The 21,479-nt window shown below is 38.5% G+C and overlaps 1 protein-coding gene across 1 annotated transcript; it reads right to left on the bottom strand.

The window, feature by feature from the left end:
* Positions 1–2,187: 2,187 nt before the first annotated feature.
* inka2 (inka box actin regulator 2) lies at positions 2,188–14,556 on the bottom strand. Its single transcript, XM_026307445.1, has 2 exons — positions 14,328–14,556; positions 2,188–4,777 (listed from the first exon to the last, which is right to left on the bottom strand). Exons 1-2 carry the CDS (start codon positions 14,394–14,396, stop codon positions 3,560–3,562), a joined length of 1,287 nt encoding a protein of 428 aa, XP_026163230.1. The 5' UTR covers positions 14,397–14,556; the 3' UTR covers positions 2,188–3,559.
* Positions 14,557–21,479: the final 6,923 nt, after the last annotated feature.

Genomic DNA, 21,479 nt, shown 5'->3' with positions numbered 1-21,479 from the left:
CTGCAACTAATGATTATTTATAATATTGTTCAATGTGCTCATACTTTTTTGAGTGTGGACATTTTCACAAGCAGTGAAAATGCCATCCTATATTTCAGGGCCCAAGGAGATGTCTTCTAAATGCTTGTTTTAATAGAAATTACACTGAATCACACTGAAACAAAAACATAAACGCATCTAGAGCAGTAACAGTTTTTTTCCTTACTGAATATCCTGCAGCTTATTTTCACTATTAATTATTTGTTTGGAAAATGTCAAGAAATAGTGAAAAATGCCTGTAGAGCCCTAGATTACATCTTTTAATATTAAAACCGAAAGTCATTCAGTTTAAAATAAAAAACAGATACAAACATAAAATCTTCAGAATTCTTGAGCGAGAACCAACTTACATACTTGGCACTTCTGCTAGAAAAAAAAACAACTTAAAACTGGTGATTTATTTCATCAAAGTAGTTACAGCATCAAAGGATCTCTGTGGCTGGTATTACTTGCTTTGCCTGGTCAAAGTGCTCTGGGAGAGAGATGAACAGACGAAGTGCCTGAGATGAACTGCAGGGCTGCATAGTTCATGTTCTTTTTGTTTATTTATTGAAGACACTGATGGAGTTGGTACAGATTTAGAATCTATTTGATGCACAGTTGATGCACAGGCAGTGAGTGACTTGGAGACTTTGCCCTCAATGAACCTATTAGTCATGCAGCAGCATTTTACTATAGTGAGGATGCAGAGTGGACCAGGAAATAAATCACACTAAAGAGCTATGGCTGTTTCCAATATCACGAATGAAATTTCAGTTCCAAAAATATTTTTATCAGGAATTAAAATTCAGTCAGTTTGATGCAAATTAACAGCTCTGCATTCAAACTTTTAAGGGAATCATTTGACATTTTGGGAATATACATTTAATTTCTATTGACACTTGATTTCTTGTAAAAAAAAAAAAAAAAAAAAAATTGAGAGAATTGATCACACACCAATAAATGTGAAGCCAACAGCTATTTCACTTAGCAGGAAGACTGGAAACAGAAGGAGCTAGCTGGACTCTGTGAAAGGTAATAGTCCGCCTACCAGTACCTCTGAAGCTCACTCATTTGCATGTTATATAAACTGACAAACTTGTGGTTTGTGGGTGGTTGTTTGCCAAACCTCCTGGAATCAGGAAACAGTGGACACCAGGAAGTTATTGCTCTCAAAATCCCAGTAAATAAACCTAGGGTTTATTTTATGATGATGATGATGATTAAGATGATGATGATGATTATTAATTCTGCCTCCTAAATAACTGATTCCAAACAAATAGCAGAGTAATTAAAAGGGATGAAGTTATTAGATTTTTTTGCATTTACACATGTATGTTTGAGGGCAACACAGAGTAAAATAGATACAATATGCATTGATATTAGAAAAAGAAATATATTATCATAGCGATTGCAACCATATTGGCCTGACACATTTATAGGCTGCATGCTGCATAAACCAATAACATAACAGATTTCATTACTGGTGCACAAGAATTAACTCAAGACAGTGACATTTCTTTCTGAAAGCAGTTTAATTTACAAAGAGTGTGTGACAGTTCTACAGTACACAGGACACAGAATCACTACTGAAGGTTTGCAAAACCCTTATCGAAAATATCAACAGTGCTGAAAACTATACTAAGAGAATTGTAAATAGGAAGAAATAAATGTAACATTTACTTACAAATACTGTGATATGATATCTCAGACTGTGCCTTAAGACACAACTGTCTCAGCAGAAACCATTCCTGTGTGTGTTGGACCCTCTGAATGTGCAGTATGCATTGACCTGAATACTGAGACTACACCATATGGATCGACTGGCCAAGACACTCAAAAGACCTAAGGCCTAATCCCTGCTGGCTAAATTGATTGGTCTGGTACAACAGAGTGAAATTAACAGTTTTTCTTTTTTTTTTTCTCGTAATAGCATGTTAGAGTATCAGATTGTCCTTGCATAACAGTGGTCCTCTATTTAAAAAAAAAAAAAAAAGACGGAGCAGGCAGTGTCACTTGTAATCCTGAGGGAATCCTGATAATCATATGAATTTGTGAAGGAAGCCATACATTGTTTTTAATTGTTTAGCTGTTTGAAATGAAAAACACTGAACAGATACTGTAGGTTAAAGATGAACTCATCAGTTTGTTTAAGTACAAGTGTGATGACATTTTTTTAGCGATTATGTTAAGACCTGTAATGTTTCTGTGACATATTTATTTGTGCAGCAACGTGTAACTCATGCAATGCAATATTACAGTAAATGCTTGTTATTGCTGCAGTTTGGTTTATGGCAAATATGTACAATGTGCTGTACATTTAACTCGATCTGTCTGATAGAGTTTACAAGTCTTTATCTCCCCTCCCAACAGTCTCATCACTAATACAGCCCTGAATTATATTCACCTGTGTATATACATTATGCATTGTCCTTATGATAATTCAATTCATCCACAAGGCTTTGGGATTAACCAAGCCATTCTGTGTCTTATTTGGGACTGTGGCTTTGCATATCGTCCGGGTACCAGATGGCAAATGGTCAGTGAGTACTCATGGTTGGCTGTGCCATCTTTACCCCTGACCCAGAAGGACTGACAGTTGATTCAATATGTGCCATGTGTACACAGCAGAGAAAAATTAGCTTTTCCAATATGCCAGCAAGCACGGCAATGCTAATTACACAGGACCGATCTCAATGTTTAAATCTAGAGTCTTTAAATTAGTCATGAACTGTATTGCTGTTACATCTTACTAGGTGTAATGAGATGGGGCAAGGTTTCTCTAAAACTCTATCTGAAATGTGGCAGTGTCTCATAATTTCCTCTTATGTTGCATTCATTCCCTGAGCAAGGTGAATGAGAGACCGATTCAGTTAAACCTGAGTTTCCAAAGCTTCAAGGCCTGTTGGAAACGAAAGGGAGCTTATGACTGTGTTTAGTGGCAGTGCGTTCAGTAACAGCTGTTTGTAGCATCACTTATAAAAACAATAACCATGCAGTACAACAGTTGGCATTTGTATTCAGAGATGCACATAAGTGAGATACATGAGATATTTCCCTAGCACAGAAGTGAAAGGTCTGTGGATGTTTCAATAAAGAACTGCAATTCTGACATTCTGAGAAAGATGTTCAAAGTACCATCTTTCAAGACAACCACAGAACTCAAGCACACATGCATACACACATAAGTAAAAAAAAAAAAAAAAAATACAAAACTCTCAGCATAAATCCTCTTAAAAAATTTCTCTCCATATCAGACACTCTCCAGCATATACTCACACCTGGACACCTACAGCAAATGAGGTTTAGGTTTTAGGATTGTCAGACAAAATGTTACCCTGATAATCTCACAGTCACAGGAGAAACATATTGTGGGTGTTAAGTTCATTGCTTCATTTTTGGAAGATAACTGCATCATTCTCAGTCATCTCAGTCATTTATTTCCCTCTAGCATAGGCAGCCCAGCACAGGCAAAATCCCCCAGCACCTGTCACTCAGTCAGTCTGGCATCACTGGTGGTCTGTTGGCTTGAGACTCCCCGTCAGACCCAAACAGCTGTGTTGTAGTCAAACAAGGGCTGCATTTTCTCCAGACCAACCTCTGGCTGTCTCCTGTCTAAATAAATCCCTGCAAATGGCTGATGGTGGAACTGAGGGAAATCTTGGTGGTTCCTTCCTGCTTCAGCTAGATGCAGACACGGTCTGCCTTTACCCTGCTGTCCATTTGCCCAGAATGGCAGGTAGAAGCTGCCTTTCGAAGATTTAGCAACTATCTTCTTCGGCCTTTTAAAGAGGTCGCCTTCTGGCAGCTCAGGAGCCATCCAGCCCGGTCTCTCTTTGAGCAGCTTGTCCCTGTCGGGCCTGACGCTGCGCAGGAACTTTTTGAAGATGTTTGTGGTGAGGGAAAACTTCCTGCAAATCTCCTGTGAGCGAGTGAGGCGGAGAGGGTGAGCTGGGGTGTCTGGTCTTTCCACTTTTCCATCCAGTGTCCTCTCCTCTCTTGTCTTTCTCATCTCCCCGTCTTCTACGTCCTCCCTCTCCACCTCAGGCAGGTCTAGCCAGTTGCCCACAAGGTCGGCAAAGACATTGTCGCCCAAAACTAAAGGCTGACGGTTGCGGCTGCGACTCATGAGCGAAGAAGTCCAGTCACTGGCATCATCTGTGCTGTCCTGGGAATAGTCACTGTCCAATGAAGGACCCTCTTTAGAGAGGCTGTACAGAATGCCAGGCAGGTCCGCCACCTGAGCATGGCGGGGAGCTTGTGGGTGAGGGTATGGCTGTGGTGGAGGGTTTCCCACCATTGGTCCATAGAAGTCCACCTGTGGGGCAGTGTATCCTGACCACCTCCTCGGTATAGACTCGAGGTCATTCTCACTTTTCACTGTTCTTGTGCTTCTGTCACTTCTTTCACTCTCGCTCTCTAGACTGGATGCAGAGGAAGATGATGTTGCGAGGCTGCTTCTGTTTTGGGACTGGCTATAGTCATCTTGACTGAAACTTGGACTTCGGGTGGGCTCCTCATTCATGGTTTGACCAAAGCTGCAGGGCTTGAAATCCTTTTCAGAAGTTGAAGCCACTGCAGCTGACATGTCAGGAGGAACTGGCGGCACAGGATGTGGGACCCCTCGGTTAATGGGCCGACCTGAAATGTCAAGGTTTTCTAGTGCTGTCTGGACCTGAAGGAGCTTGAGTTCCTGGAGGGCTCCCATCATTGAATTCATTTGAGCATGGAGACCATCTCCGGCTTCTTTCATAGACAGCTGCAGCAAGAAAGAGAAGATAAAGATGAAATTAAGAGACAAAAATCAGCAAATTTCCAAATAGCCTTAACCAACTGTGGTGCTCCTCACTTCAGTCACGTTTTCTCAGCCTCCTAGGATTTATCTTATCCATCAAAGACTGATTTCCTTACTGCCCTCCCTCTTGTTCGTCATTTATCTCTGCACCAGCAAAAATCCAATTATACACCATCATCTAAGAGTATCAGGCACGTTGAGGACTTGTATTAATGAATACAAATCAGAGTAATCGATGTTTTCTCATCTCTCTGTCAGTAAGACGGTGTTCTCTTCTCTTGTGTGTTTCAGGCTGTGCACCTTGTATAATAATAGATCATGTGACCTAGTTTTGGACAACAGGCCAAGATCCCATATGGCCTGCATATAAGAGAGAATCCAACAAATGACAGCTGTAAAACAGACGAACTTGCCGTTTCTTTACTTGACTCCATTTCCCCCCCCCCATCACTTACCTTATTCCATATTATTCCTCATAGTTTTTTTTGGGTCTTTGCTCTTTCTTCCCTCTGTGCAGCAGTAACCATACTCGGTCATGCTTTTACCCTACTCTCTCTCTTTTTGCTCTCATCTGTCTAAGAGCCTGTCATATTATCTGACTAACCGTCTTCTCCTGAAGGCGGACAGGAGGCCCAGAGGCAGCATCCTGACCTGTGTCTTAACTTGCCCCTCTTGAATCATTCCACACCATAAAACCCAGACTTGAAATCATTCTCTTAGACACAACAGGTTTATCTTCTATCATTTAAGGACATACACACATTGGCAAAGGTTGTAACTGACTGAGAAATAAACCATCCGGGAGCTGACAGACAGCATGCCAGGAATTCCACAAAATGTGGCAGTGTGGGAAAATGCTGGTAAGAAATTTATAAAGCACAACCACAGCAGACTAAAGTTTTGTTTTCACATAAACTGTCAGTCATTATGCATCAGTCAAACCACAGTATATAATTGATAATGGCCAACTGAACAAATTGACATTTTAATGCAAACAAAATTTGCTGGTATTGTGAAAAAAACCCAGCAATTTAATTTCAGTTCTTTAGCATAAATTATATCTTTCACCTCACTTGCAGCTACAGTAGTTCTATGAAACAAATAGAAATGTTTGGTAGCCAAAGTCTACACCTTACCGTTAAAAATTCTCACAAAGCCAGAGGTGTTGATATCCCTCTCTGTGCCCCTGTTGTTGTTAGTCTACACCTCTGCCAGCCTGTCAGTGTCTCTCAGCTTTCAAACGGTCTGACTGACGCTATATGTATCTGTCTCCAATTGGGGGGACACCATCGGGTGTGACAGCCAATCAGCACTGCCTATCTAGCCTATAATCCTCAAAACGGTGGGAGTGTAGGGGCAGGGTCACTCAGGCAGAAAGTGAGAAGTGGAGTGAGAAGGGAGATTGTGAGAAGGAGCGAATGGGGTGGTGAGAGTCAGCCGGATGAGTAGAGATGGAGGGAGGGGGGAAAGGGTTGAACCCAGGGGATCCCTAGCCATATGTTTAGATGTCGAAGAGAAAACTGTTGATGGTTTCAATTATAAATGACAGCATATACACAGTAGGGGGTTATAAATGGGACAAGTGGGGGGGGGGGTTATGTAGGTGTAACACCAAGCTGTGATACTTAATTTTGGGTGAGCAGTGATTGCATTGGCCCCTGGGTGGGAAAAGTAGCTGTGTACAACAACTGACAGAAAAGTGACTTATAAGTATCGTGAGAGATACACAGGATGGTGTTTCTGTCAAAGCATACAAATTTAATATATAAAGATTCTTGGACTACATTTACATTAAAAATAACATTTTACCAATGTGAAAATGGGGCAAAAACTCCTATAAAGCAACACTACACCTCTGTTGTTCTAATTAGCCTCCCAGTATGTTCAGCACATTGAATTTTGAAGTTCTTTGCTACAATAGTGTTACGGTGCTGAGTGTGACAATACTGATTCAGTGGCTAGTCCACTACATTGGTACAGTCTGAAGTATTCCTACAACTATAAGTATTGCCATGATATTTTGTACAGCATTTGTGGTCACTGAATGAGAAAGCCTAATGACAATGGTGTTCCCCTGACTTTTTCTTCAGCACCTTGATAGCTTATATGTTTTACAGAAATTTCTATTGAAAATAAAATTGAAATTTCTATTCTATGGAACTATTGTTTGCTTGCCATCAAATTTAGCACAAATTAGCATTCCCCCACAGCATTTTAATCAGTTTGGTACTTTTGAGTACTTTTGTAGCTAAAATCAGTATTATTTATTACTATTTATTGATCATTGATTATATTATTTGATCAATATTGGCCAAATATTTTAGAAGATTGACATTCCTTTCTACCTTAACTGTACTTCATGTTTAGTGCTAATAGACAATATTTGCTTGCTAATATGATAAAGTTGTTAAACAACAATTGACAAATATCTTTTTGTACCAACAGTTCAAAACAGCAACATACTCATTTTAAACTAACATAAAGCAGAATCTAAACCCCAAATTTGACGGGTTGGTACCATAGATTATTCTGCATTCTTAAAGCTCTGTGTTAATTTGCTCATCACCAACATATGGCTGAGTAGGTGTACAGGGGCGTGAATATCATCTAAGATCAGATAATAAGACTATCAATGCACATGTCGGGAACAAAAGCCTCTGAGCTTCCCATTGGGTAACTAAATCAGGCAGTGAAGGTACATGTAATTAGCACAATCAGGTTGTCTCTTGTCTTTTTTTGCCTTCCCCATATGGTTGACTTTATTAACTGTAATTGCCTATGTCCTGGGAGAGGCTGGGAAAGTGTGTATAATTATGGTTTACTTTCCTCCACAATAAAGGTCAACAAATCTGAAGACAAGATGACATGTGGCGTTACGTATTGTCATTATATCGTCAGAGGCAGACATGTGGCTTCAGTAAAGTTTATGCAGGGATCAGCTAAGGGATTTCCGTGTGCTGAGCTGCTACTGAAATTTGGACTACTTATATGTATTCAGTTTTTTTTTTTAAACATTATCCCCTATGCAGACCATTCTTATGCAACCTGAAAGGACTGCACATGTTTGCACATGCAAACCAAAAACACCCTAATTTAATACTGACATGCAACTTTTCTATTATCCCCAAAATGCAGGCGTCTCCTCTGGTTATTTAAAACACAATGAGCGGTTTACTGGCATTTCTATTCTAAGGCAGCATTAATAATTCATATGGTCCCTTGGGGAACAAACAGAGGAACAGTAGTGAACTCTATTATTCCACCTTTACTATGCCGACTCACTCTAGGCACTGCACCACTGCCATTTCAAGGCTGAACTTGGTGGCCCAAATATGTCAGCCTTTTCAACCCTCATTCTGCTCAGGATACTAAAAGTGACTTCAACATAACAGCCCTCAGCGGTTGTAGTTTAGACACAGATGTTTTTCATCCGTGGATGACTTAATTTTTTGTGAATGTGTGAATCAGCCTTGTTAGGACAAACACAGAGGATGGAGACCTGACCTAACCAGACCCTAATCAGAAAAAATGAAGATGAGGAAATGTCTGTCTAGTCTAATTTAATAAAAGAACTGGGATGCATTTCAGGCTGCAGGGAATTATTGTACTGCCCACTGGCATCATTAGCCCAGTCTTGTGAAGTTTAGTTCAATCTTTTTGAACCAAAGCATCCAAGTATTTCATCCATTTAATATATGAAGCATGCATTGCTATAAAAAGATCTTTTTTTTAAAAAAAAAAGCAAGCCAAGTGAAAATCTCCAGAATGAATGAAAGAAAGACAAATAAGGACTGTCCAGATTTCTCCCCCTTCTCCTCCTCATCTTGGCTGGCTGCAGTGACGCCAGCCAACCAGACATAATTGCCAATTAAGGACTGAATGCTTGAAAGTTTACGAACAATGGCTGGCAGTATTGAATTAATGCTGAATGGAGGCTGATTAAAAAGTCCTGGCCATTTAATAAAACAAAAATCACCTTATTGTTGATTTTTAAAAGAAAAAAAAAATCTTTATATCCACACATTAAGATCTATCTAATGTGAAGACTGTAAGATTAAATAGCAAAAAATATTTTAAAAAATCAATGCTACTCCTCTGCTGTCTGTTGATATTGAGCTCTTTGTCTTGATAACCTCATTCATTCATGAAGAGAAAAAGAAATTCATTGTGCAAACAGTGATCTTGCACATGCACATGTCCAGACTCCCTCTGCTTGAATGAAATAGTTGCTTGTATGTGTATGTGTGCTTGCATTTGCGTGATATATCTCACCAGTGTTATTAGATGAAAAATTAATTAAAAAAAACATACTACTGCTCTATTTTGGCTATAAAATACAGGCTATTCACGGTTGTTGTTTATTTGTTATTGGCTGGAGGGGGAGGAAACTGTGAGGCCAAGGTTATCAGGCCAAAAGGTCTTCCTGTTTAGAAGGAGCTGGCCAGCAGCAGAGGCTAGAGTACTCCACCCTCCCTCCACCTCCACCCCTAATTACAAATGAATGGTAGGACTGTGCAAGTCAAGGACAGGAATGGGATCTCTATCCAAGGGATACAGAGAGGGTCTCTGTGACTGAACTGCTGGACGTGCTAGAGACCGCCATGGTCAACACCAAGGTTGTGATTAAGAGGGCAATAAAGCTGTGCAGTGTTAACTGAAAGAAATAAATTACTGTGTACAAGGCAATGAATGCCTCTTTGGAAAAATGGGTTTTATGGTGATTCTGTTTGGTCTTCAGGGTCATGGTCAGGAGACTAAGAAGGTGAATAATACTCAATAAGAGATATAGAACAAAAATACCTCATATCATGTAGAGGTAGTTTTTAAGTGTAATGTGATTTTTATATATTTATCAAGTTATATATATAAAGTTTATTTTATACTTTTACTTATATTATTCAGCTAACCCTGATGCTGACTGAGAATTTTTGATGTAAAATCACTAGGTTAGGGAAAGATCAAGCTACTGCTAATCAAAAAAAGCAAATGCAATTATAACCAATTGTGACTTTCTGCATGAAAGTCTGATGCCTTATACTCCCATCCACTGACCTTCCAGTTAGGGAAAATTACTTCTTGCACTCATACTAAGAACTGTTGTTGTATGTAAAGCTTGACGTACAAAAACACCCAATATGTTTATAATACCCAGGAATACTATGCTGGGTTTTAAAATATTTTTGTTTCAGTAGAATGGAACTTCAATTTAATTACATTTATTTCTTTTCAGAAATAGTATTCCAGTTACTCAGACAAATATCTGCTTAGCAAAAAAAAAAAAAAAAAAAAACAACTTTATGCAACAAGTAAGTGGAACTTGGCAATTGGATGGCCTTTTAGAGATGGGAGGTGGTTTAATAGCTTGTTTCCTGCCAGAGCTCATTACACCATCAGAAAAATGATGGTGCTATAAAGCACACATGATAATTAGGACCCATATCATCATCTTTGGCAGATGATATTTGGAGACAGTCTGTTACCCAATCTGTTGTCTTCCTGTAAATCTTTGCTGGAAGCAATAGCCGTTAGAGGAAAGCGTCATTATGCAGTAGCTGACGTGTGTGTGTGTGTGTGTGTGTGTGTGTGTGTGTGTGTGTGTGGGCAGTGAAAGTGTTTGACCAATTCTCCAGCTCTTATTTGTAACATCAAGTGTGACGTTAACTGCATAGATGCTCCAGATCCTGCTCCCTCCTAGTCTGATATCAGAGGGTAAAATCACGGAAGCATTTCCTGAAGAAAGTGTTTGATTGCCGTAAGCTGTCGTGAAAATTGGCTTGATTTTGGTGCAGCATAAGAGTAATTGCTTCATTGTTATATATAGAGTGAATGGACGTGCACTGGTTTTAACATATATTATGGCTTATCTACAGATATTCAATGTGGAAGACAGAGTGTTTTGATATTAGCTGTACTGATCAATATATTTTCTGTTAATGGTAGATTGAATGAGTGTACAGTATGTGAAAAGTGTCACTTGCAGTGATGAAGTGATAGAAAATGATCCCCCAGGTGTGCGGTTTCCCTCAGCTCTATAAAGCATTTTACTGCCTTTTCAACTCAACATGGTTTTACATCCCACAGCTTTAATGTTTTCATTTGCTCTTGCCATTCTCCCCAGTTGTTTCCAGTTGCAACAGGCAACATGTTTTTGTGAAAAGAGCTTGGATAAACCTCCTCTTTGGACAGAAGTTAGTGGATACCAAAACAAAGCTAAAAGGACATTTAAAATTAAAGTTACATTGGTCAAGTGGCCAGAAACATGGCTCAAATAAATACTTACATTGCTTCATACTAACATGTTCATCACAACAGCTCAATAGAGTAGAACCTCAATGTGAGCAATACCCATGAGGATGAATGCTCTTAGACCAGTGGGTTCATGTGTGTGGTTACAGTGGCAGCAGAATAAATCTGCACTTTGACAACTTGGGTAGTAATTCCATTTTCTATTCTGTGAAGTACAGTGAAACAGGTTATGCAGTATGCTCAGCCCTTTAATGCTAAACAGGCTTTGTAAAAGATCGGTGGTTCTGTCTCAAATACAATGACCCCCCACGCCTAACTCCACAGTTGCCACTAAGAGCTAGTCCAATTTTAGGTGAGGGGAAGGAAGGGCAGGTTGGAAACACGAAGGAGGCACAATACACATGAGATTAAAGTTAAATCACTATTTTGCTTTGTGCTGTGTACAGTTTTCTGATCCCACACCCTAAAGGTAACAAAGGGTATTCAGCTTAAGCTAACGTTTGGCACTTTGTGTATTTTTCTCAGATTTCATGACCTCATGCTTGCCAGCTTAGGTGTTGAATTCCAAGTGACAGACATATTTCAAACTTGCCTTAGGTGTAAAGGGCTAAAGAAGTGTGATGCATGTGAAATCAGCTTTAGCAGTGATTATATCAAAAGCTCTGAGCTTGTGTCTTAGTGTCTGAAATGACACTGTGAAGCAGGTGTGAATCTTACATTTAGATAAGATGAGTCAAAGGCATGTCAGGGTTTGCATCTCTGCCTCCAAGCAAAGCAGGCAGGAAAGGTTTGTACTTTTTGTTTCATCACTCTTTGTCTGGCTGTTTGAATGAATGAATGAGTCATGCATGAGTTTAAAAATATTTCATTGTTGCCATAATGTACTGAGGATTTCTATGGAACAGTGTAGTGCTTTGTAAAGGTACAAAACAGAAGCCTGTTAACAAACTGTTTTCAGCTATAGAGTAACAGTCGAAAGATAAAAAAACGATGATACATTCCTGACTTGAGTCAATGATATGTGGTCAGCAGTTAGTAGAAATACCTACAGAACTTGTCAGGGTCAAATGTTCAAGCGTGACCGGACACTACAACACACAGACTGACCCCCTCTCCACCCTCAGGCGCATTGTTCACACTTTCATATGGCACGCTTCTTATTTTAGAGCTGTATGGTGCAATTGGTTTCAAGGCGTCCTCTGTAGAACACCGAGTTCACAGTTGTCATTTAAGCAACTTTTACAGAGGCTTTGAATGCCACACTCACATTTCTGAAATGCTACAGACAAGAAAACTTGATATATTTAAAGTAAGAAGCTTTCTTGACTGCATGAAAGTGAATGTTTATAGGACTACACAATATATTTTCTAACAAGTTTCAGCTTCTTAGATAAAAATGATGTAGACTTTACAATATGAAGCCAAAGGCATGCTATACAGTGTTAGGTCTTTAAATGCACTTTCTCACCTGCTTCTGGTCTCCAGTAGTTCCCAATAATGTCCATATGGTATGAAAATCAATTAGCAGATGCTTTAACTTAACACAGTCAGTCTTATCTCTGAATTTCTGTCCACAAACCACTGGCTTTCGTGACGGATGTGATCCTGACTTTACAGGTGGGTTAGTTGGGTTTAAGAATGTGGATGTCTCCTTTCTACAAGGTTGTTCAAGGTCAGTGGACAAAAAAGTAACTCTTAAATGAATAGATTTTGTTCATTGATGCTAAAAAGAAAACTTGGTGACTGCTGCACCATCTAGGACTGTCACTCACTACTGCAACTGCTGCTAAATGACTTTCATACAGTTAAGAAATGAATGGAAACTAATGGCTGTCTGGAAAGAAAAGTAGCCTATAGTCATATGTAAAACACAACAGCGTGGATTGGAAACTGTTGTGGTTGTGATTTAAGGCATATGTCATTTGTATTTAATGGTCCAAAATATGGTGAGCAACTGGTACAGTGCTTCAAAACTACATCAGTCTTTGAAGTATAATCACAACTGATACTGTAGAGCTCCTCGACTTAGCCTCACAGCCGTAACTCGGTTGTTTAGATGTTTGTGATCTCTGTGTTGCAGATGGAGCTGGTTTGTCACTCTCCAGTGAGCACTGGATGAGGATCAGTCACAGTGGAAAGAAAAGTGACAACCTTGGCATAGACATCTCTTGTTTACTGAGGAGCAGATTGGATCCCACATGGTCCTGTGCAGAAGGAGACCGCCTTAGCATTTTAACTGGCATCTGCTCCGTGTGCTCGTGTTTGATCCCCTGCGAGGCATCACACTTTTTCTATTATGTTACCAAACTCAGATATTGCAACTATAATGCAACCTGTCCTCCCGGCATCAACGTTTAGGCCCCTGAAATCTCAAGTGCCACTTAACAAATGTGTGGCCAGAGCAGAGAATTAAGCAGTCACAGAGCAGATCATGTTGCAAAACAGGCAGCCATGTGAGGTTTATCTGTGGGCCAGGGGCTGGGTAGAGAGAGAAAAATCAGATTATGCTTTGAAGATAATTTCAGATGAAATCTGTGCCAGTTAAGGCCGCTTTGAAAACGGGAGTTTGTGTGTCACTGCCAAATGATTTGGGTGTGAGGATGCGTCTTAGGTTTTAACATTTCAAAGAAGAGGATGTAGGAATCCATCAAACACATTTGTTAACTAGAAAATGGGAACATATTAAATAAGGGAGACTGACAAATTCATTTAGGGCATAATAAGGTGATGAAATTCTCTGACTGCCAGTTTCACTCACTCCTCTGCAAAAAGTGAGACCTCACAGTCTGTTTGCAACCCATGATTAAATTTACTGCAGATAAAAATATTCTGCAAATCCACTGTTTTATTTAGGAGCCGTCAGAACAGAACCGTCCTGCTTGGGCGAGGAAGAAAGTCTTGAGCTCATTAAGCTCTAAACATCTGTCCCAGATGCGTGGACCGAGGAGGAGGGTATACTTTATATGCCTGTGGTGTGCTCAAAGCTTATACAGATTAACGTGATTTAAAAAAAAAAACACATGCACACTCATCTGAAACTAAAAAGCCGAATATAAGAGGAATACAGAAGTAAAAATGCGAATAAATCGGCATATTTGATTTTATTTTGAATATTTTTTTAAACGAGAAATGAATGTATTCCATGTTTTTCTTTTCCCCATACATAATCCTGACAGTGTGCACATTAGAAATGCCACACGCTTAAAATGTACATTAATAAACAGAGCGGTGCTGATCGCAATGACAGAAGCAGAGAGACACAACATACCAGTTCTTGCTTCAGTCGCCTCAGACACGCATCCATGTTTTTGCATTCTGGTTTGGAGAGCTGTTCCATTCTTTTGTAAATACACGGATCTCAGATGAAATGCTTCGTCCTTGGCTGTTCGTGCATGACTGTGAAAGATTTCTGCCGGGCAAGAAAAAAAAAGAGAAAAGAAATAAAAGCCGCGCTCTCCTGGACAGCAGAAAACTGTTTAAGATTGGAGATGCGCAAATCCAGCTCAGGAATGCGCGCGGCTCGTAATGACGAGAATCCCGTAATTAAAAAAAAAAAAAAAGAAAAAAAATCCCCCCTGATGACGAAAAACGTGTTTACTCCAAAAAGTGATAACGAGGTCCTTCTTGTGGCTGCATCAAGACTGAGCGTGTGTGTGTGTGTGCGCCTTTCTCTCAGCTCGGCTGCTGGCAGCTTGCTGTGTGCGTTACTCAGCTCCCTTTTTTTTCCCTCTCTGCTATTTTCCCATTCAAGAGAAGCGCTTACGTTGCCGTCCAATTTCCTCCAATGACCGAGACTCTCAGGACAGGGTGAACCTCATTCAGCCTGGGAGCCAGTTACTATGGAGGAGCAGATTTACGCACAGCAGCTTATAATGACTTCACAGAGACAAAAATAAGATACAGTCTATAAAACCTGGAAACATTTGAATCAATGCTGAGAGGTTAGATAGTCTTGTAAGAGGATATAAAATGAATGTGAACTTAACACGGACAGTCTGGTAGATTCTGCAGCACATGAACAGGGAAGTTTAAGGGGGATGTGACTGAAAGAAACCATATGTTTCATGAAATGTGCCGTAGGGACAGTTTCCTGGCCTTCGTCACAGCAGTCAGAGAGGAAACACCTGAGCCACAGGCTTTTGTTGCATGACCTGGATGCAATACTTTAGTAGCAAGGGAAGGAAGAGTTGCACACACAAGGCAGCCAATGTGGAACTTGTTTATCACCCCCTTCTCTCTCACATTATAGATTTAACATTTCTGAAAGTTCGCACATGCTCGATATAAAATATTAACTGCATCTTCTGCAGTCTGATGATGTCAGAGAGACTAAATAGGGACAGTTTTACATAGATGTGATCAGGTTTGCTACAATATTATTGAATATTATTGTTTACTTTCTCTCATCAGTTACTTCCTTTACCAGTTTTAGACCAAATTCTCTTTTTTTTTTTTTCCCTGCCAGTTTGTCCAGTCCCTTGTTGGCCTGCAGTGATTTTTAGCTGACAGTCAGGAAACTCAGTATCTTCTGACCTGCTTCTGTCATCTGGAAGTTTCAAAATCGTGGCTGATGTTTGTTGATTTTTCCCAGATGCTTGAATGAATGCTAAGATAGATGGGGCATTTGTTCTATCTTCTCTTTCATATGAACAGTAGCCTCCTGTATAAGCACACTATTCCCTGTCAAAGGTAAAAGCATTTTAGCTATTACACATGTGATATTTATTTCTATGTTGTGCTATTTCTATGCTTTTCTCATGGCTCTGGAGTGGTGTTGGCAAAGGGAGGTATCATACTGTATGTTTGTGTGCACCAATCAGGATTTGTATTCCAGTATTTGAATATTTGAATCAAAATCTGCTGACAGTTGTGGAGCTGTTACCAGATGTTGTCAATCCAGTCTGAACAAACCACACCCAGATTAGCATGAGTTGTTTGAGAGTCAGACTATGAATGCATCAGCCTAATCTCTGAAATGTAACTTCATTGCATGTAGAATCTAGCCATTACTATTTACTATTAAAATGCTCAATATTTAAAACCGGGGTTTTAAAAAATGGTCAGAATCACAAAAGTATTCATGCATGCATTGTGAAACCAGCTGTTGAAATGAATTCTACTCCAAATGATTGCAGACACAAATTCAGCGCTTAGACCAAGTCCAGTTTTAACCCGCCCCTCTGGCAGTGGCTGCGCTGTACTCCACAAGGTGTCTTTATCAGTCAACCCACCAATGTGGTGACACGTGGGTCTATTTAATGTTCATCAGGTCGTTTCATGATTCGGAACAATTTCATCCAAATGTGACCCTAACGTGCAGCTGCTCATGTACATGTGTCCACTTCCTCCCAGCTGTCAGGATGATGACACACTGGATAAGGAACTGTCTCCTCAAATCATTCACCACCGAAACCCAGGCAGAGTCTGTAGCAGCTGTCAAGCTTTATATAGCCGACTGTAAGTACAGACAAAGTATTGTAATGCTTTATGTGACTCATTGAGTGTTATGACTTCTTTGGTTATGCTGAGGTTTGAGTGTTCAGGCCAAATTTAATCAAACCGTGAAAAAAAGACAAATATGATTTTCCCTGCAATTAATCCATTATGTATGGGATTCTGACTCCAGCTGTAGTTTTATCATAGATGATGGATGTGATTACACACAAACATAACACCAGTGTTTGAGTTGTAAACAGAAACTTCTACAGCTCCAAAAACAACAGAAGATTTTCGGTTTGCCATGTGCATCACTTCACTTTGTGAACAAGGGCTTCAGGAAATAATGAACTGACCCATTTTGAATGCAGTCCAATTGTTTTGTCAACGGATCAACATCATCCCATAAAGACCCTTGGTTGGAAAATGAAGGAAAGGTTATACTGTTGTCAAAACCTGGAATTACACCAACCCATGCCAGCCAGCGTGAACTTACTGACTTGAAGTTAATGTTAGTCCAGGTCTTGTCAACCATGTTCAGAATTTATATAAATAATGCATCTGGTCTATTTATGGTCTTACTGTGCATGTGAGAGTAGATATCTTAATGTGCTATGTCAACTCTTTTAACTACTTTTATGTTGTATGTATCAGGCACTGTGATGATGCAATGTCTGCCTGTCGATGCAGTGAGTAGTAGAATTGAAACTATAACTCATAACCAGTTAAATATTTAATAGAACCTTTGTACAGAACCTACTGCATAGGTCATTTATTATTACATAAACCAGTATCTGTTAATTCACACAGAGAGTGGATAAAAGATATGACGACAAAGGATGAATAAGAAGGTTTATATTTATTACTTTTTTTTAGTATTAATCAATGTTAAGTTATTACAACAGAAAATATATTAAATGCCTTATGATGTTACAGTTGCTCTTGTGGATAGAGGTAAAATAATGTTATGGGTTCTTAACCCAAATCACAGAGGAACTGTATTAAGGACAACTTGAAATTATTATTTATGTTCTGTTCTCTTATTTTTGCTTAAGTTTTCACTACTTAAGATATATAACGGGATAAATAAAAAAAATAAAACATTAAAAAAACAATACATTATCAGTTTCTACAAGCTTAGCTCTGTGTTAAGAGGGTCTGCGCTGTAATGAACTGTGTGCATAACTGACCTACATCAAACTATTATTGTCTGTCTACCAAAGTTGTTAATATGCTGCCATCTAAAGTTCAACTTGTATCATTGCAGGACTTGAATATTATAAAAGGCACAATTAGAGTGACACTTTAATTTGTAATGGCTTAACTTTTTCAGGTTAGTGTAGAGACATTTTTCTATCTTAAATTGAACACATTGCAAGTCGAAGACAAATCAACTCTTTCCAGAGTTCTTGAAAGTTTTTTTTATTTTTTTTTTAATGTTCTTCATAGTAATCTGTTATGAAATGTCATTTTGTTAATTCTAGGCTATTTGTTATGAACCTTTGCCCAGACATTGCTGTAAATCTCACTGAGCAAATGCTGGGAGAACTTACTTTAAGTTTCCTGCTTAATTAATCCCAAAGATAATTTAAACATCAAATTGTGCAGCTCAACCTCAATTTTGTTCTTTTCTTTCTTTCTTTTGTGAATTTTGTAGTGAATGAAGCTTCTGCTTATCTTGAGACATGAAATAGGCTAGTAAATTGTGGCTTGGGAACAAAATAATAACCTACTATGTTGCTGTGTTCATTTTGGCATTTTGGCTAAAAAATGTATAGATATAAGTTTTAGTTACTAACACACACAAATCCGATTGTTTTCTGAGAATAGGAGCAGGATATGAAACTGAAAAATGTTTGATCATCTCTTTTAAACTCCTGAAACAAATAGGCCTACAGTGTGTTTTATATACAGCAAAATTCTTACCAAGTTTTTTTTAATTGATATGGTCAAATCACTGATAAAAAAGTAAGAAATGTTTTAATAAACTTATTTATGAAAAGCTGAACTACACTGCCATCTAGTGACATATTTACATAGGTGCATTCATAATCAAATAGTAATATTATTTAAATGTGTCTAAATCTATGTATATTTCAAAACTACTCTTTGCCCTTTGCTACTTTGAAATGTGTTAAGTTTCAAATGACTAAACAAAACAAAAAAATCCTTGGTAATACTTAACTGTGGCAGATTTTTATTTTGACCTGACACTTCATATCTGCTGTAACAAACAAACTGACAGAATATTGTATACACTGCAAACAGACAGAGAAGCTCAGTTCAAAGAGATACAAAAATAAGAAACAACACAAACACCAATGCCAAAAAAGTGACTGCCACAATGCATTTTGAAGTCAAATCCATCTTATAATGACAAATAATCATCCTACAGTAGTCACTGGTGAAAAGTGTTGATGGTGATTTGTGATACTGCGAAAAAAAGCCCTAGTGTATCAGTGGTAACCAAGATCCATGAACATCACACATGAGCAGACATTCATTATTTTCAGAAATAACAGTGAGAAAGAATATCTAAAGGGTTTATATTTTTTTTATATAGCAGCATAGAAAGAACTACTATGTTGTTCTCACAGAGTATAGAGATGTGACCCTTTTTTGGCACAATACTTTCCTCTCGGTTTTAAAACATTGAAAGATACAGGAATGCAACACAAAATATATCAATACAGCAAAAAAACCCCACTTTCATGATTGAAAATGTTTAGGGTTAGGGACAGTGGGTTAGGGTGAGTGGGTTAGGGTAAGGGTCATGTCACTACAGCAAAACAAACAAAAAACAAAAGATAAATAAACACATTATTTGTTACAGATAATTATAGCACACCCGGCAAGTAGTCACAAACTATTCCAAACACCAGACATCTATGAATTTCAAATGAACAACAATGTGTAGCAGGTAGTTAAATATAAATAATATCTTTAAGCAGAAGTAAGGCTGTAAAGCAGACCAGTACATTTTCAGTATCAGAATGCATCTTTGCTGCCACCTTCTGACCACTTCTGTAATTGCTCAATAGAGATTTTGATGATTTAGCTTTTCATTATGCATAAAATTTCATTCTTGTCCTTGGAAATTCTAGTTTGATAAAACAATTTCAACTCAGACTCCACTAAATAGTTTTTTTTCCCTGGAGGTTCTGGCTGCAAAACAAGGTCTACATTATGCTGGAATTTGCTCAGGTGTCATAGAGAGGGAGCTGTTTTAGAGGGGTTATGATTTTTCTGCTGCATATTTAAGCAAATGAATGTAATATGATTGAAAGCTATGGAAAAAGCTAGTGAGTAGACTTGGAGTTGGGATAGAACAAGCTTGGTTTCTACTGGTCAAACTACTCTTAGCACATTTGTGCTTTTGTGCAGTTTTAAAATTCTTTACAGATGTAGTTTGAAAGTTGTAAAAGGCATTTAAAACTTGTGTTTAGCTGTTAGAAACTGTCAGGTCTGTACGAAAAGCTCATAATTATTTAAAAGTGGAAAAAGTGCCCAAGTGCCACCTCATAAACACACTGCAGTCATCAGTGGAATACCATGTTTTCAGTGACAGTCATGGTTGGTTCAACCCAGAACAATACAACTGAAGGTGACCAATCCAGATGGGAAAGGAAATACCAGCAGGTTTGTTTTGAACTCTAAATTATCATGCCACAGGAGTGATGACACAGAGGGTTACAGATGTCAGACGCGATATGCACTGCATTGTCTTGCTTCGTTTGTTCATCTGCTATGTTAAAATGTAAGTAACGGTAAAGACGGGACAAGAAAGACAGAAGATGATTTCCAGCCAAGACAGAGTGACTTTTTCATATTTGCATATCTTACCATTTTCTCTCCATTTCGGAACAGTTTTTGTAGTTATAGTTGTAGTTTTTTTTTTTTTTTTGTTTGTTTTGTTTTTTTTTAATTTAGTTTGAACAAGATGTACTGTACTGATCAGGAATTAGCCCCATGCCTGTAATGTTCCAGGTGGTTCACAGTGGTACTCAACCTTTTTGGTGTTCAGTACCCAACTGCCCACTCATCCTCATGATGAATACAGATGTTTTCATTTTCTGTTATTTTTCATCTCACCCTAAGAGTGGCAGTAGAAGAGTTCAAGCTTTTTTTTTTTTTTTTTTTTTTTTAACTTTTCCACAGAACAAACAGCACCAATCACATTTACTGTATATAAACAGAATCATATATCCATATATTGAAAATATGTATGTATGTCATTTCTTGGAAGGATAAGGCTATCGGTATTCTAGATTTTTCTTATTGGTCCCAACCAGACCAAAACCACCAATAAACCGATCTTACATATAATTTGTGTACCAAAGCTTCATGTAGCGTCCTCTCTGCCATCTTCTCCAAAAAACCTATTAAAGACAATATCACTGTTTCAGCTACATAATGTTTTTTAAACTTCTGACAATTTTACAGGAGTGCAGTGAACACGCTTAAAAAATATATCATTACGCTACACAGTTGCACATGAAAATGTTGTTCTATTGTGAAAAACATGGTCATTGTAGGGCGGTTTAGGGTATTCCCACACATATTGTCCTGGTGCTGTAAAAACTCACTCACTTTGGTGTTCCAAATTTGTATTAATGGGCCGCAACAAATACACAATTTAGAACTGTTTTCTAGCAGATACAGTGGCCAGATGAACATTTTTGATTTAGTAAGAAGGCTTGAGCTTCAGAGGGAACGTCAAAAGTATATGAGAGACAGACTAACACATTGTTGGTGTTGGTCTTTTCTAAGACAGTAAGAGAAATGCGGTCAAAATTGTGATTGTGGTGAATGGTGACTGAGAACCACTGTCTTGTCTGATCTCTTTAATCTAAAACATCATAAAGACAGTGTTGGGTCAGCTTTGTTTTGTTTTTCTTCAAAATACTCAAGACAACACATAACACAAAGAAGTTCAAATTCAAGTAAACACAGTAAACAGTTCCTATTTCTTCCAACATATTTA

This window comes from Mastacembelus armatus, chromosome 5, assembly GCF_900324485.2.
Source record: "Mastacembelus armatus chromosome 5, fMasArm1.2, whole genome shotgun sequence".
In the NCBI taxonomy this organism is placed as follows: Eukaryota; Metazoa; Chordata; class Actinopteri; order Synbranchiformes; family Mastacembelidae; genus Mastacembelus; species Mastacembelus armatus.
The sequence above is the reverse complement of the archived record's forward strand: the minus strand, read 5'-3'. Positions and strand labels throughout refer to the sequence as shown.

Coding starts and splice junctions, on each gene's coding strand:
- inka2 (XM_026307445.1), bottom strand. CDS start 14,396: ATGGAACAGCTCTCCAAACCAGAATGCAAAAACATGGATGCGTGTCTG. Junction 4,778..14,327: donor GGCGACTGAAGCAAGAACTG/GTATGTTGTGTC, acceptor TTCTTGCTGCAG/CTGTCTATGAAAGAAGCCGG.